Source organism: Zalophus californianus, chromosome 8, assembly GCF_009762305.2.
Source record: "Zalophus californianus isolate mZalCal1 chromosome 8, mZalCal1.pri.v2, whole genome shotgun sequence".
Lineage (NCBI taxonomy): Eukaryota > Metazoa > Chordata > Mammalia > Carnivora > Otariidae > Zalophus > Zalophus californianus.
In genome coordinates, this window is record NC_045602.1 from 32,122,682 (window position 1) to 32,136,413 (window position 13,732).

The 13,732-nt window shown below is 38.4% G+C and overlaps 1 protein-coding gene across 2 annotated transcripts in view; it reads left to right on the forward strand.

Annotated features, from left to right (window-relative positions):
• Positions 1-13,732, forward strand: part of ARHGEF33 (Rho guanine nucleotide exchange factor 33) — a 115,446-nt gene that overhangs the window by 17,156 nt on the left and 84,558 nt on the right. For both annotated transcript variants that reach the window (XM_027620869.1, XM_027620868.2), the window contains exons 3-4: positions 8,723-8,833; positions 10,389-10,438. In XM_027620869.1, the coding sequence (XP_027476670.1) occupies positions 8,809-8,833; positions 10,389-10,438 (75 nt within the window). In that variant the 5' untranslated portion in view covers positions 8,723-8,808. The remainder of the gene's footprint in view (positions 1-8,722; positions 8,834-10,388; positions 10,439-13,732) is intronic.

Here is a 13,732-nt window from a genome sequence, read left to right on the forward strand (position 1 = left end):
AAATACTTAATTGTTGAGAGCTTCAGTTTCCTTCCATATAAGCTGGATGGTAACAGTGCCCTGCACAGCACAGTGGCAATGATCAACAAAGACAACGTAGGAAAGAGTGCAAACTATGGCATGTGTACAAACAAGGTCATGAAATATGTCATTTCATGAAACCTAGGTCGCTTCTAAGCTATAGTGAAAAACAAACAACCCCCTTTGAAATTTTTTAAAGCATTCTTCTACATCACAAAGATCATATAGATTTTCTTCTCTGAAAACATTTGCAGGATTTATCCTGATGAATTAACTTTGGTTTCAGGGGAAGATATTTCCTCCTCACCCTCCCCCCAACATAAAAAGTTCTCATTCTACTAAATTAGAAATGTGCACTAAAGACCCATTCAATAAAGGACACTGAAATGGAAATTAACTCAAGTCTGCTTTCAATTAATTTCAATTCCCCAAAGTACCAAACTTTCCTTTTCTGTCACAGCAGTAATTGGAAAGTAATAGACAATCCTAAGTTTTTGTGGTCTTTTGCGTGTATGTGTGTGCACGGTATACATTCTAGGTCAGTCTCAGGGAGGGCCAGGAGATTTTTTTTCGGTGTTCTTTCGGCTTCTATTAACTTTATTAATATTACTAACTTTATTATTTGAATGTATTTTAAAAATCTGGCTATCACTTCTGAGGCTAATTCCTCTTTCTCTATTGCAATAATTTTAGAACCTTTGTCTTACAGCAGCAGAAACTGATTTTAAAAGGAAATCCTTCCCCCAAATCTGCAGTTTGTTAATCAGACAAGAACAGAGAGACTCGGGTTGAAGGGGATAGAGAGGGGGGCCCAGGACCCCACAAGCTTGGTGGCTTTTTCCCTGTTCCCCAGGCAGGTTCAAAAAAGCCTGAGGGTTTCGAAGAGTACAGACTGAAAACCATTGCTCTATATAATGATCAGGCATGGTTTAGTAACTAATAGGCTTTTCCTAAAAACTTAACACACAGTGTTTTCCAAGGGTCTGCCAGGGCCCACATGGGTGTGTTTAGAGGCTAGCACTGCTGTTGTAGAGATGGAAAGACAGGAGGAAGACTGGGGAGGAGTAGAAGCCACATTAACTTGGTGAGAGCAAAGCATCCACCTGTTAGTGATTCCAGGGCAGTGAAAGACCGGCTAGAGAAAGGGCTTAGAGAGTGAGGGATTCCCACAGAAAATGAAGCAACAACTGTAAGTAAGATCTCAAAGGGCATGTCAGAAAGTAGTAAGGCCTTTTCCAGAAAAAGTCACACTACTTTTCCATGTAATCTTGTTATTCCCCCTTTTAAAATGTATCCTTTCGATATATGTTACTCATTTATATGATCACAGCACTAGTAATTCTCTTCTGGAAATCTTGCTTAAGGAAAAAAATGTCTTAAATATGAAAAGAAAAAAAAGCTACATTCCTTTTAATATTTATTTATTATAGTGAAAAACAGAAAACTATCCTAATGTTCAATAATTGGGGGAAGGAAAGAAAACTGACACATTTCCTCAAACAATTATTTTTCAGTAACTAAATACAATTATGTAATGATTTGGAGAAAGACACGAGTAATAAAAGCACCCGTTCTGAAATCACAGAGACCTGAGTTCCGATTCCAGCTCCCTCTGCCATTTTTTTTATCCTTGATCCTGGGCATATTATTACCTCATTTTCCCCAACCCTCAATATTCTCATCTACAAAACGAGGATAATGATACATGCTCAACAGGACCAGTATGAGGATTCAATTAAATGTGACAATATAAATAAATATGAAGCAATAGTGCTTGGCACATAGCAGCTGTTCAATAAATGTTATCTCTCTCCCCACCATTCTTTTTCTTTTTTTTAAGGTTTTATTTATTTATTTGACAGAGAGAGTGACAGAGCACAAGCAGGGGGAGCACCAGAGGGAGAGGGAGAAGCAGACTCCCCGCTGAGCAGGGAGCCTGATGCGGGGCTCAATCCCAGGACCCTGAGATCCTGACCTGAGCCAAAGGCAGATGCTTAACCGACTGAGCCACCCAGGCGCCCTCCACCTCTTTATATAGCACACAGAAAGATGCTTAAGCTCTATCAACAGATTTGTTGACAACTTTAAGGAAATACATGGTTTCCTAGGAAAACACAAATTACAGAATTAAGTAGAAAAATTTAGTATATCAATTACCTTTGAGAAAACTGAAAAGAGTTTAAAGATCTGTTTATCTTTTTAAAAAGGCACAAGGTCCAAACGGTTTCATAGGTATGCTCAATTATCTTTTAAACAACAGGCAATTCCAATTTAACTGAAATTTTTCTAAATTATAGGAAAAGATTGAAAAATCTCTAATTCAGGGGCACCTGGGTGGCTCAGTCGTTAAGCGTCTGCCTTCCGCTCAGGTCATGATCCCAGGGTCCTGGGATCGAGCCCCGCATCAGGCTCCCTGCTTGGCCGGAAGCCTGCTTCTCCCTCTCCCACTCCCCCTGCTTGTGTTCCCTCTCTCTCTGTCTCTCTGTCAAATAAATTAATAAATAAAATCTTAAAAAAAAAACCTCTCTAATTCATTTTAAGAAGCTAGCATAACCTTAATGCCAAAAAAGAATAAAAGACAAAAAGCAATAAACCTGCCACAGATCAAAATCACTCATGAATATAGATGCAAAATGTCTAAATATTAACAAATAGAATCCAGCAGTGTATCAAAAGAGATATATCCTATGACCAAACAAATATTATAGGAATGTAAGGATGATTCAACATCAGGGAAGCAGCATAATTCATTATAATACTAAATTAAAGGGAAAAAAAGCAATTCTATCAATGGCTATTGAGAGGACTAATAAAATACACTATCCATCCCTAATAAGAAATTTTAGTAAAATAGGACTAAAAAGAAATTACTTAAATACGATAGAGATCATTTTTTAAAAATTTTATTTATTTATTTGACAGAGAGAGGGAGAGCAGAAGCAGGGGGAGCAGCAGAGGGAGAGGCAGAAGCAGACTCCCCGCTGAGCAAGGAGCCCAATGTGGGGCTTGATCCCAGGACCCTGAGATCATGACCTGAGCCAAAGGCAGATGTTTAACAGACTGGGCTACCCAGGTGCCCCTGATAGAGATCATTTACCAAAGATAGCAAGTATCATTCTAAATGACTTTAAAGCCATTTACATGAAAATCAGAAAATGGGTAATGATGTCCACTATCACCACTATTAGTAAACATTATTCTGGAGGCTCTAAAAAATACAATAAGATAGGACAGTGAAATAACCAGTATAAATATTTGAAAATAAGGACAAAAATCACCTACAAGGGGTACCTGGCTGGCTCAGTCAGAAGAGTGTGTGACTCTTGTCTCAGGGTTGTGGGTTTGAGCCCCATGTTGGGTGTAGAGATTACTAAAAAAAAAACTTTAAAAAATTATTAAAGCTCAAGAAATACTCATTAATTATTTTATTTTTTAAGTGGGCTCCACGCTGGGCTTGAACTCACAACTCTGAGATCAAGACCTGAGCTGAGATCAAGAGTTGGATGCTTGATTGACTGAGCCACCCAAACACCCCAAGAAATACTCATTTAGAAATCTTCAATAATTAATAAAGGAATTTACTAAGGTGGCTAAATGTAAAATAAATATGAAAAAATAGAGAATACAAAAACCAGTTAGAAGTGAAAGTGGAAAAATGCCATTCACAATAGCAATAAAAATTATAAAATACTGAAGAATAAATTTCACAGGAACAGTACAGGATCTTTAAGAAGAAAACAATAAAATCTGATCAAAAGACATAAAGCAAGATCCAGTTAAATGGAAAGAATATACATGCTCTTAGATGACAAGACCTGATGTAAAAAAAAAGATCAGTTGTCCCAAATTAATATATAAATCTAATGCAATTCCAATGGGAATCCCAATTTTTTTTGTAATGAGTAAAATGATCTTGGAGTTCATTTATTCATATGGAAAAATAAATGTCAGGTAAAGCAAATTATAAAAAAATAATCGTTGACTTGCCTTACCAAATAATTTTTTTAAAAAAGATTTTATTTATTTGACAGAGAGAGACAACGTGAGAGCAGGAACACAAGCAGGGGGAGTGGGAGAGGGAGAAGCAGGCTTCCTGCTGAGCAGGGAGCCCGATGTGGGGCTCAATCCCAGGACCCTGGGATCATGACCTGAGCCGAAGGCAGATGCTTAACGACTGAGCCACCCAGGTGCCCCGCCTTACCAAATATCTTTAAAACAGAGAAGAACATCTATAATTTGTGATTTGGGAATAGAAATAGAGAGATCAGAATGGAACATAGGGCCCATAAGAGATCTCTGCGTACATGGGAATTTAATGTGTGACAAAAGTAATGTTCAAATTCTATGAAGGAAAAGGATGGCTAGGTAATGAATAGGGCAGGCACAAGCAGCTTTCCATCTGGAAGATAAACAAATCGAACACTCCCTCACGCCACATATAATAAGTTCCAAATGAATTACACACTTAAAAATAATGAAAGCCTTAGAAGAAAATTTAGGGAAACATGTATATAAAATCTTGGGGCTGCAGAGAGCTTTTAAAGCAGTGCAAGAAATCAGGTGCCTGGGTGGCTCAGTTGGTTAAGTGACTGCCTTTGGCTCAGGTCATGATCCTGGAGTCCCGGGATCGAGTTCCACATCGGGCTTCCTGCTCAGCGGGGAGTCTGCTTCTCCCTCTGACCCTCTTCCCTCTCGTGCTTTTTATCTCTCATTCTCTCTCTGAAATAAATAAATAAAATCTTCAAAAAAAAAAAAGGCAGTGCAAGAAATCTAGAAATAAATAAGGAACAAGATCTATTTGACTTCATAAATTTAAAAATGTTTCAATAGCAAAAGTGACCGCAAAGTCAGAAGACAAAAAAGATAGATGGGAAAAATACTCAAAATTCACACGACAAATAAAAATCTAATCTCTATTATGTGAAAACTCTTACTAATTGATAAGGAAAAGACAGATGACCCAATGGAAAAATATGCAAAGCCGAGGAATAGATAATCCCAAAGCAGCAAATCTAAATGTACAGTAAGTGCATGCAGAGATGCTCAGTAGCGCTAGTAATCAACAAAAGTAACTATGAAATATCACTTGTTACTCACCTGACGGGCAAGAACTAAAAAGTGTTAACATTCACTATAGGCTGGGATATGGGAGAGGAGGCACTCATGCCATATTCTTGGGAGAGATGAGCGTTTTTGTGAAACAGTCTAGTTGTATCTGCTAAAACCCCACATAATTAAGAACACCAATGTGTAAAGCTCTATGTACTAAGCTGTTTGTTATAGCATTGTTTGCAGTGTCAAAATAATGGAAATAGAGGGAATGTACATCAATACAGAAATTATTAACATAGGTCCTTCTTACCTCAGATACTATGCAGCCATTAAAAATAATTTATTTGATCTGTACCAATTAACTTGGAAAGATTGCCATGATGTATTATTAAGTGAAAGAAATAAGATGCAGGGAGGTCTCATTTGAATCTACAATGACATGTATATTCTGTGTATATGTTTGTGTATGATTATATGAGGATGGAGAGAGGAATGGAAGAACACTAGCAGATTAACACTGATCGGGACTGGGGAGAACACTCCAACTCTCTGCTCAAATGGCCACCATAAAAACATGAGTAACAAGGATCCAAGTTTTAAAAAAGAAAGTAAAACACTTATGCTATAATGTAGGTGAAACAGTGATGCAAATAGGTCCATTAACAATCGTGTGAAACATTCAAGAGAAAAAAGATTGGCAGGCAACGCAGCTGAATGATCATCACGGTTGTTTAAGTAGAGGCATTATAGTTGTTTTCTTCCTCTATATTTTCTAAATTTTCTCTAATGTAGTTTTGTTGCTTTTGTAAATAAATAAAATAAAAATTCTAATTTACTTTATATGAACCACACACTTTTTATTATGTCTTGAAATCAGTTACCATAGGTATATATGTAAGCTTGAGGATGTCCTAACTCTGAAAATCTGTACATTTACATTTTATCTATGACACATGAGAAGTATTTTTGGTTTGTTTCAATTAGTTGTAGATTAGACAACTAAATCCCTAGGTAATAATTATCCATAAAAACATGGCTTTACATATTTCAAGATTTCTTTTTCCCCTAAACAGTAACAGACATCACTTCGAACAGTAATTTTCAAAGCTGCGTGGCATAGGGCAGGTCATCTCTCTTCCCCTCCCTTGGCCTCAGTTGCTTCACCTATAAATGAAGAAGCTGGATGAAGTAATTTTCTCATGGCCTTTGGCTCTAACATTCCGTGATTTAATTTATATACATCATAGAATCCATTAGATATCAAACAAGTGAACAATTGCTAAGGAGAAGAAAGTTTTCATCTGAGTAATACTTACATCAGCTGTAAAAGACATTCAGATAACTAAAGAAGATGCCCCATCTTGATGTAACTTTCATTTTCACATGAAAAATGTACAGGATTTCAAAGACCATATAGCCTTGGGGGCCTGGGTGGCTCAGTTGGTTAAGCGACTGCCTTCGGCTCAGGTCATGATCCTGGAGTCCCAGAATCGAGTCCCGCATCAGGCTCCCTGCTCAGCAGGAAGTCTGCTTCTCCCTCTGACCCTCCCCCATCTTGTGCTCTCTCTCTTTCATTCTCTCTCTCAAATAAATAAATAAAATCTTAAAAAAAAGACTGTATAGCCTTGACTATCTTGATATCTCTCATTTATAATTAAATAGCTGTTGAACATTGCTTTTTCATTCATGTTTATACTTCTGCCCCTGCCAACTTATTATTTTGCTTTACAGACCTCAATATATGAATGAAAATGTTTTTTTTTTTAAGATTTATTTATTTGAGAGAGAGAAAGTGCATGAGTGGGAGGGGCAGAGGGAGAGGGAGAGAGAATCTCAAGCAGACTCCATGCTGAGCATGGAGCGGACCTGGGGCTCAATCTCATGACCCTGAGATCATGACCTGAGTTGAAACCAAGAGTTGGATGTTTAACTGATTGCACCAGCCAGGCGCCCCTAAATGAAAAGTTTTAATTCTACTTTCTTGAGGTGTAACTTGTAGAGAATAAAATGCACCCAATGAAAACATACATTTTTATGAGTTTTGACAAATATATGCACCTGTATAACCACCAGCAGAGTTAAGCAATAGAACACTTCTATCACACTAAAAAGTTCCCTGGGCCTCTTCCTAGTTAAGCCCCACCTCCTATCCTAGGTAATTACTGATCTGCATTTTCCCACTATAGGTTAGATATGTCCTTTCTAGAGCAATGAACACATTTTTGACGTGTATTTTCTCAATCTTGGATAGAGTTAATATATTTTGATAGTTTCAATCAGATTTCTCAGTTGCACACAACAGAAAAGAGCTCTGGCTGATTTCAGCAGCAAAGGAGTTTGCTGAAAGGATGTGGGCAACTCATAGAATTGCTGGGAGACTGCTCTCCCTCTGCCATTCCCTCTGCTTGTGCTCTTTTGTCTATCTGTCAAATAAATAAATAAAATCTTAAAAAATAAAAAGAATTGCTGGGAGACTGGAGAACAAGACTGGGATTATGCAGCCAGCGACAGTGCCCCAAATCATAGAGCACAGCTCTTCCGGTGAGGAAAGCACCACAAGCAGCACTTGGAGTTACCTCAACTCTATACCAGATCATGGTCACCTCCACCACCCTTGCTTCCACTGCTGTTTTAAGAACTCTGTTTCTTAAAAAGTACAAAGTACATCCAGTATATCTGTCCTAGGAAATCCTTCTGCAACTGCCAGTATCAACTGGAGTGAGTAAATCTGAGTGGCATATCCTAGGTCATGTGGCCTTCATGCCTAAGCTGCAAGAGAGGCTAGAAGAACCTGCCACTTTCGGCCTCTAGAGTAAGAAGCTTAACCAAGCTTCATAAGATGGGAGGATTCCCCCATCATTGGAAAGGGTTAAAATTTTAGGTGGTCAAAAAGAGGGCCAATGTCCACAACACTGACGGTTATGTTTGTTTGTTAGATTGCATTCTGAACTTGTGGCTTCATGTCTGAAGGTGACTACAACTAGGTCACATTTGGTAACACATCCTGTGTGTACAGTGGTCTACCAGATGCCGAAAGTGAGAATGAGGTCATCAGGGCATTTACTGTGTAATGAAATAGAAACAGATGTATTGGCCTTCATACTTGCTTAAGATTTTTCTTCTTAAGATGATCTCCCTAAAATATAACCTGTTAATAAAATTAATGGGTCTAAAGTAATTAATTTGATCCAAAAAAGAATGTAATATTAAAAACTGCCATAATTTTAAGTCATGAATTCCATATTTATTTACAAAATACTTACCTTTAACATTTATTTATTTTTTATTTATTTTATTTTTTATTTATTTGAGAGCGAGAATGAGAGAGAGAGCACATGAGAGGGGGAGGGTCAGAGGGAGAAGCAGTCTTCCCACCGAGCAGGGAGCCAGATGAGGGGCTTGATCCCAGGACCCTGGGACCATGACCTGAGCTGAAGGCAGACACTAATGACTGAGCCACCCAGGCACCCTACCTTTAACTTTTAAACTAAATATTAACTTGATATTTTTACTCTTCTGAAATTACACAAACCTCAAGTTGCCTCTACTAGCTGTGTTCATTTCAATTATTTTAAGTTAACACATAAAGTCAGTCCAGTTATTTCACCAGTTCTACCTGTTATCCCTTATTCTTGATTTCAATTGCCAGGTCCAGAGAAGAAGGGGTGGCCTGATCCAGGGACAATGAGGATGTAATGTTGAAGAATCAGCTGGAGGAAAGAAGCAACAGGCACCATGGAAAAGACCAAAACAAAGCAAGGTTAGATTTTTCCTATGTCTTGCTTTAGATCTCGGGATTTAAGAAACGTAGGTTTCAGTCTTCTCTTGGCATCGTATCAAAACATGAGAATATGTTACCTTGACTATTCTCATCCCCTTATCATCATATAATGACAATGAAGAGCACAGACTTGGTGCTGGAGAAACAGGAAATGCTATATATATAATTTGGTTTGAGTAGTTATCTTATTTTTCTTAGCAATAACTTTAGGACTTGTTTCAGAACAACCTGCTGAATAAGGCCAAGATACAGATTCAACTAATAAACATCCAACATCTTCTAGAAACATAAGTGCTCTCTCTTTTCATCTTTACCATATCGAATCAACCATATAGAAATAGTTCTGTTATCACCTCCAATTTACAGATAAGGAAACATTCATAGAGGAGTCAGGCTACAATCACAAAATGTCAAAGTTTGATCTGGGATCCTGGTTTCTGTTCTCAGGTTCTGGTTCTTGCCATGATACCAGGCTGTTGGGACAAAGTATAAAATGGGCTAAGTAATCTTTACCCAAGCTTGTGTGAAGAGTTTTGGTAAGGTGAAACCACCTGGATTTTATAGGAACAGCCTTCTGTCTGTATAAGTTCTGGGCTGAGGTCATGTATTATTCATGAACTTAATACACTGAGGCCAGTTCCTCTAAGGAGGGGTTTTCTATACCAGTATGTCTTAAGAGAACAGTATACATATCCACACAACCAAATATTTGCAACTGGTGCTTTCATCTATAAACTGCTTGATTCATACAACATGACACAGTGGAAATACAACTAAGTGGATGAGCAATGAGCTGCATGTTTTACATGGATTGTCTTGTCTTCATGGCCAACCAATGTGGTTCTGAAAAGTACTAAGCCAACCTTTTCTTCTTCCCAGTTTGTAGGTGGTTTTTATAACCTACTACTTCCTTTGTATTTGCCCTGTGTTTCATAGTCTCTAGTGTTGCCAATATTCTTTTCTTTCTGCCTGCACCCTTCCCAGAATCTTTCCATTGACAATTCCCGTTACCAACCCTCTTGCCCAGGAAGACAGTAAGATTACCTTAGCTGATCTGGGCAGTGACAGGAGGGGAGAGCTTAGAAGTTTGGCAAGGACATTTTATGCAGGCTTCCTGAAAACAACAGTGACAACCGGACAGGTGTCCGGTGTGGCCTTCCTGAGTATAAAACTACCCCCCAAGTAAACTCCTGTCAGCCCCAAGAACATGAGGGAAACCCTTCATGGGCATTCCCTTCTGGTTGATTAATGATCACTAATCATTCAGTTTGGTTGAGAAACTTCCCCACTGTGGTAGAACATGTTTTGTTTTGTTTTTTACTACAAGAGTTATATCAGGTAGATATGGTTAGGTTATTAGGATGTGAATATAGAAACCACTTACACCAGCTTATGTTTTGTTCTTGTATCATTGGTTTCTTGTCATGGAGCCACAGATTCAAGGTCCTATGAGGCCCCTTATTCCTGCATGTGTGTGAAGAGGATAGGGACAGAATGAGTCGCGTTCATTGAACAAAGCTCTTTCTTCCTACAGGAGAGAATGAACATATGCCGATGAATAACCCTTCCACACAGATTTACCAGGTAAAGACAATAAGATTATTTTGAACACTCCTCTGTGTGATGCTGATGACTGTCGCTTACGTATAAAGTTTTCTAGCACTCACAAGTGCCTGCACATCCGTCACTGCGTTTGTTCATTTACCAGGACCATGAGGTAGGCAGGGCAGAGAGTGCCGCTCACGTTGCACCTTTGAGAAAACTGTTGAGTGAAGGACAGCTTATCCAGGCTCTAAATTACAGCACGACCACTCCCACGTCCACTCCAGTTTCCTTGCGTGTCGCCATCATCACTCTGGCCATGACACAGTGCGATGCCATCTCCATGAGAGAGGAGGAGAGAGCAAGCTCTGTTTTTCTTGGTTTCCTGTTTCAGCAGGGGGAATTGAGAATTGAAAGCGGGTTAACACTGCAGATGTTCACATAGGGTGATTGAAAAAAATGTTAAGCTCCCTTTAAACAATGGAAATAATTTAATTTCCGAGGAAGATAAAAATTCTGCAAAACATTTTATCATAGGTTTGCAACAGGGGTCCCTTGGGGCTGCTTTGGCTTTCTACACAGGATTTATTTGGTGTCTGTCTTCTAAATGTAAATTTAAAGTAAAATTCTGTCCTTAAAAATCATGGATGTTTTATTCTGATGTAATTTGTAATATAAAAGAAGCTTGGGCTAGGAAACTCCATGCTCCTCTCTAGAGTTAAGGCACTGTTACCTGGAATGCAGGAGAGGGAAGAAAGAATTAGCAGGGCTTGGTGGGGGCTGGGGGACAGGGTGATTTCAAAGTTGGCTGTAAAGTTTTAAGCTTTGGTAAGGATAAAGAGTGGTTTTCTGAAAAGAGCAATAGGAATCCAGAAGAGTGGAGAGTTTTAGGGGAAATGTTATTTAGATTTGTTGAGTTTAAGTGACAGTAAAGTGAAAATAACAACTAGTGCCCAGAAATCTCATGCAAGAGATCATTGCTGTGGGCCAATCAGGGCAAGCCAACACAGGATTATGAAAACATTTTTGTAGTCGTGCTGCTCCTAGACCAAGACCAGCAGTGGGAAGGGGTAGAAGAAACAGCCTCATTTCAATTTACTACGTATTTATTGAGCAGTTACTATGTGTAAAATCAGCTGCTTGGTCCAATAAGAAATAAAACAGATGCAACAGGCATTTGCTATTGATTTTTAAGTGTCCGCCACCTGGAAAACATATACAATAATTAGCTCAGACAGGTAGGCTGTTGGAAGGATTACAACAGAGGCATTGATGTGGCAGAGGGATGAATGAATATTGGCTGAAAGATTTGAACCAGGCATTTAAGGACAGATTGGTCATTTGGTAAGTGGATATGGGGAAGAGTGTTTCAAGCAGGGGGACCAGCTTGAACAAAGGCCTGGAAGCAGGAGTGAGTCTTCACTCAGTGCTGATTTGATGCCTCATTTGTCCAAGACCTCCAAATGCCTTCCCTGCCCACCTCCCCTCTGTTCACATCTGACCTGTGTAGGGCATTGGAATGACTGTGAGTATGTCTTTAAACTTAGGTATGATTTAAAGTCTATTATAGATTTTATGTAGGTCACTCCCTGAATGTTGGCTAAATATAGCGGCAGTGGGGGGGGGGTGGCCTCATTCTCTTACTGTATCACAAATCCAAGTACATCTGTTCGCAGTGGAACAAATGAAACAGATGAAGCAGTGGAAGTGAAGTTGGTCTATATGACCTCTGTGACAATATGGTTATAACCCCATCCTTGTTTTAAAAGAATGCTTCCTAAACCCCAGTCTGTTTACTCCAAGCAACATTTAACCAAAAGAAGATGAAGGAGAAGTAAAGAAAGAAGAAGAGGAAGAGGAAGGAGGGAAGCAGGGAGAGGTTAACTATAATAGAATACAATCCATACCAAAAATGGAGAGCAAAATATGAAATTTGAAGCAAAATATGATGTTTTAGTCATTTTCTATCTATTTTATTTTCTTGATAAACCCCCATCCCTACTTGAAATTACATTAAATATTATCTTGTTTATTTACTTTTTTTAATTGTCTGTGTCCTTATCTAGAGTGTAAGCTCCAAGGGCAGGGATTTAGTACATTTTGCTCTCTGTTGTATCCTCAGCATAAAGTACAGTGCCTGGAATATAATACATATTTAATAAATATTAGTTGAATGAATGAATGAATATCTGCAAGATGTGTATATTGCTTTGAGCCAAGGGATCTGATGCAGTCATTTAGTGTGGTGTCAAATGATGTTTGGAAAATTGTCTGGTTCTTCTTTGGGACAAAAAAGAACAGATTCTTACTTCATACCTTAATCAAAATAAACTAAAAAATGGATTAAAGGGCTAGAAATAAAAAATCAAACTATAAAAGTTTAGAATTAGTGAATATTTATCTTGTCTCTGCATGTGAAATGTCTAAGTAAAAAAGCACCGGAAGAAATCACAAAGGAAAGGGCTAGAGATTTCACCCACATCACAATTTAAAAATTTCCCAGTGTAAATATATTTTCAACCAATTCAAAGGTAAATAACAACATGGGAAAAATTCTTACAAAAAAAATACCACAAGGGTTTAATGATACATAAATAGTTAATACAAGTCAGTAAAAAAAGAAACTTCTGAGACCTCAGTAGAGTATGGGTAAAGGACACAGATAATTTACCAAAGTAGAGGGCGCCTGGGTGGCTCAGTTGGTTAGGCGACTGCCTTTGGCTTGGGTCATGATCCTGGAGTCCCGGGATCAAGTCCCGCATCGGGCTCCCTGCTCGGCAGGGAGTCTGCTTCTCCCTCTGACCTTCCCCCTTCTCATGTACTCGCTCTCCATTCTCACTCTCTCAAATAAATAAATAAATAAAATCTTGAAAAAAAAATTTACCAAAGTAGAATTACAGATAGCTAATAAGTAGAAGAGAAGATGAGGCTTTTGAAGCTTATGACAATCTGATTAGCGAATAATAAAATAATTAATATTTAATTCTGATGTGTGTGTAAATTGGAAACTTTTACAAAAATTCTTAGTAAAATACAGTGTTAAAATGTTCATAACCCTAATCAGCTCCTTGCTCTTTATGGATTTGACCTCCTTGGTGAGTAAGGTACATTGACCCAAATCAGAACATGGGAGCCAATAGGAGAATGAGCACTACCATCTCCCAGTTCATTCCAGTATTATTATCAGAACCAGTGAATCTGTGTGGATACACTGATTGCTCCTTAGCTCATATTCCCTTTTATTTGAATCCAACTCTATCCCGATTTTCTCTCATCCTTTGTTCGCTGTACATAGGCCTCTCAGATTTCACCCAATCTCTTCTCCAGAGTCAGATT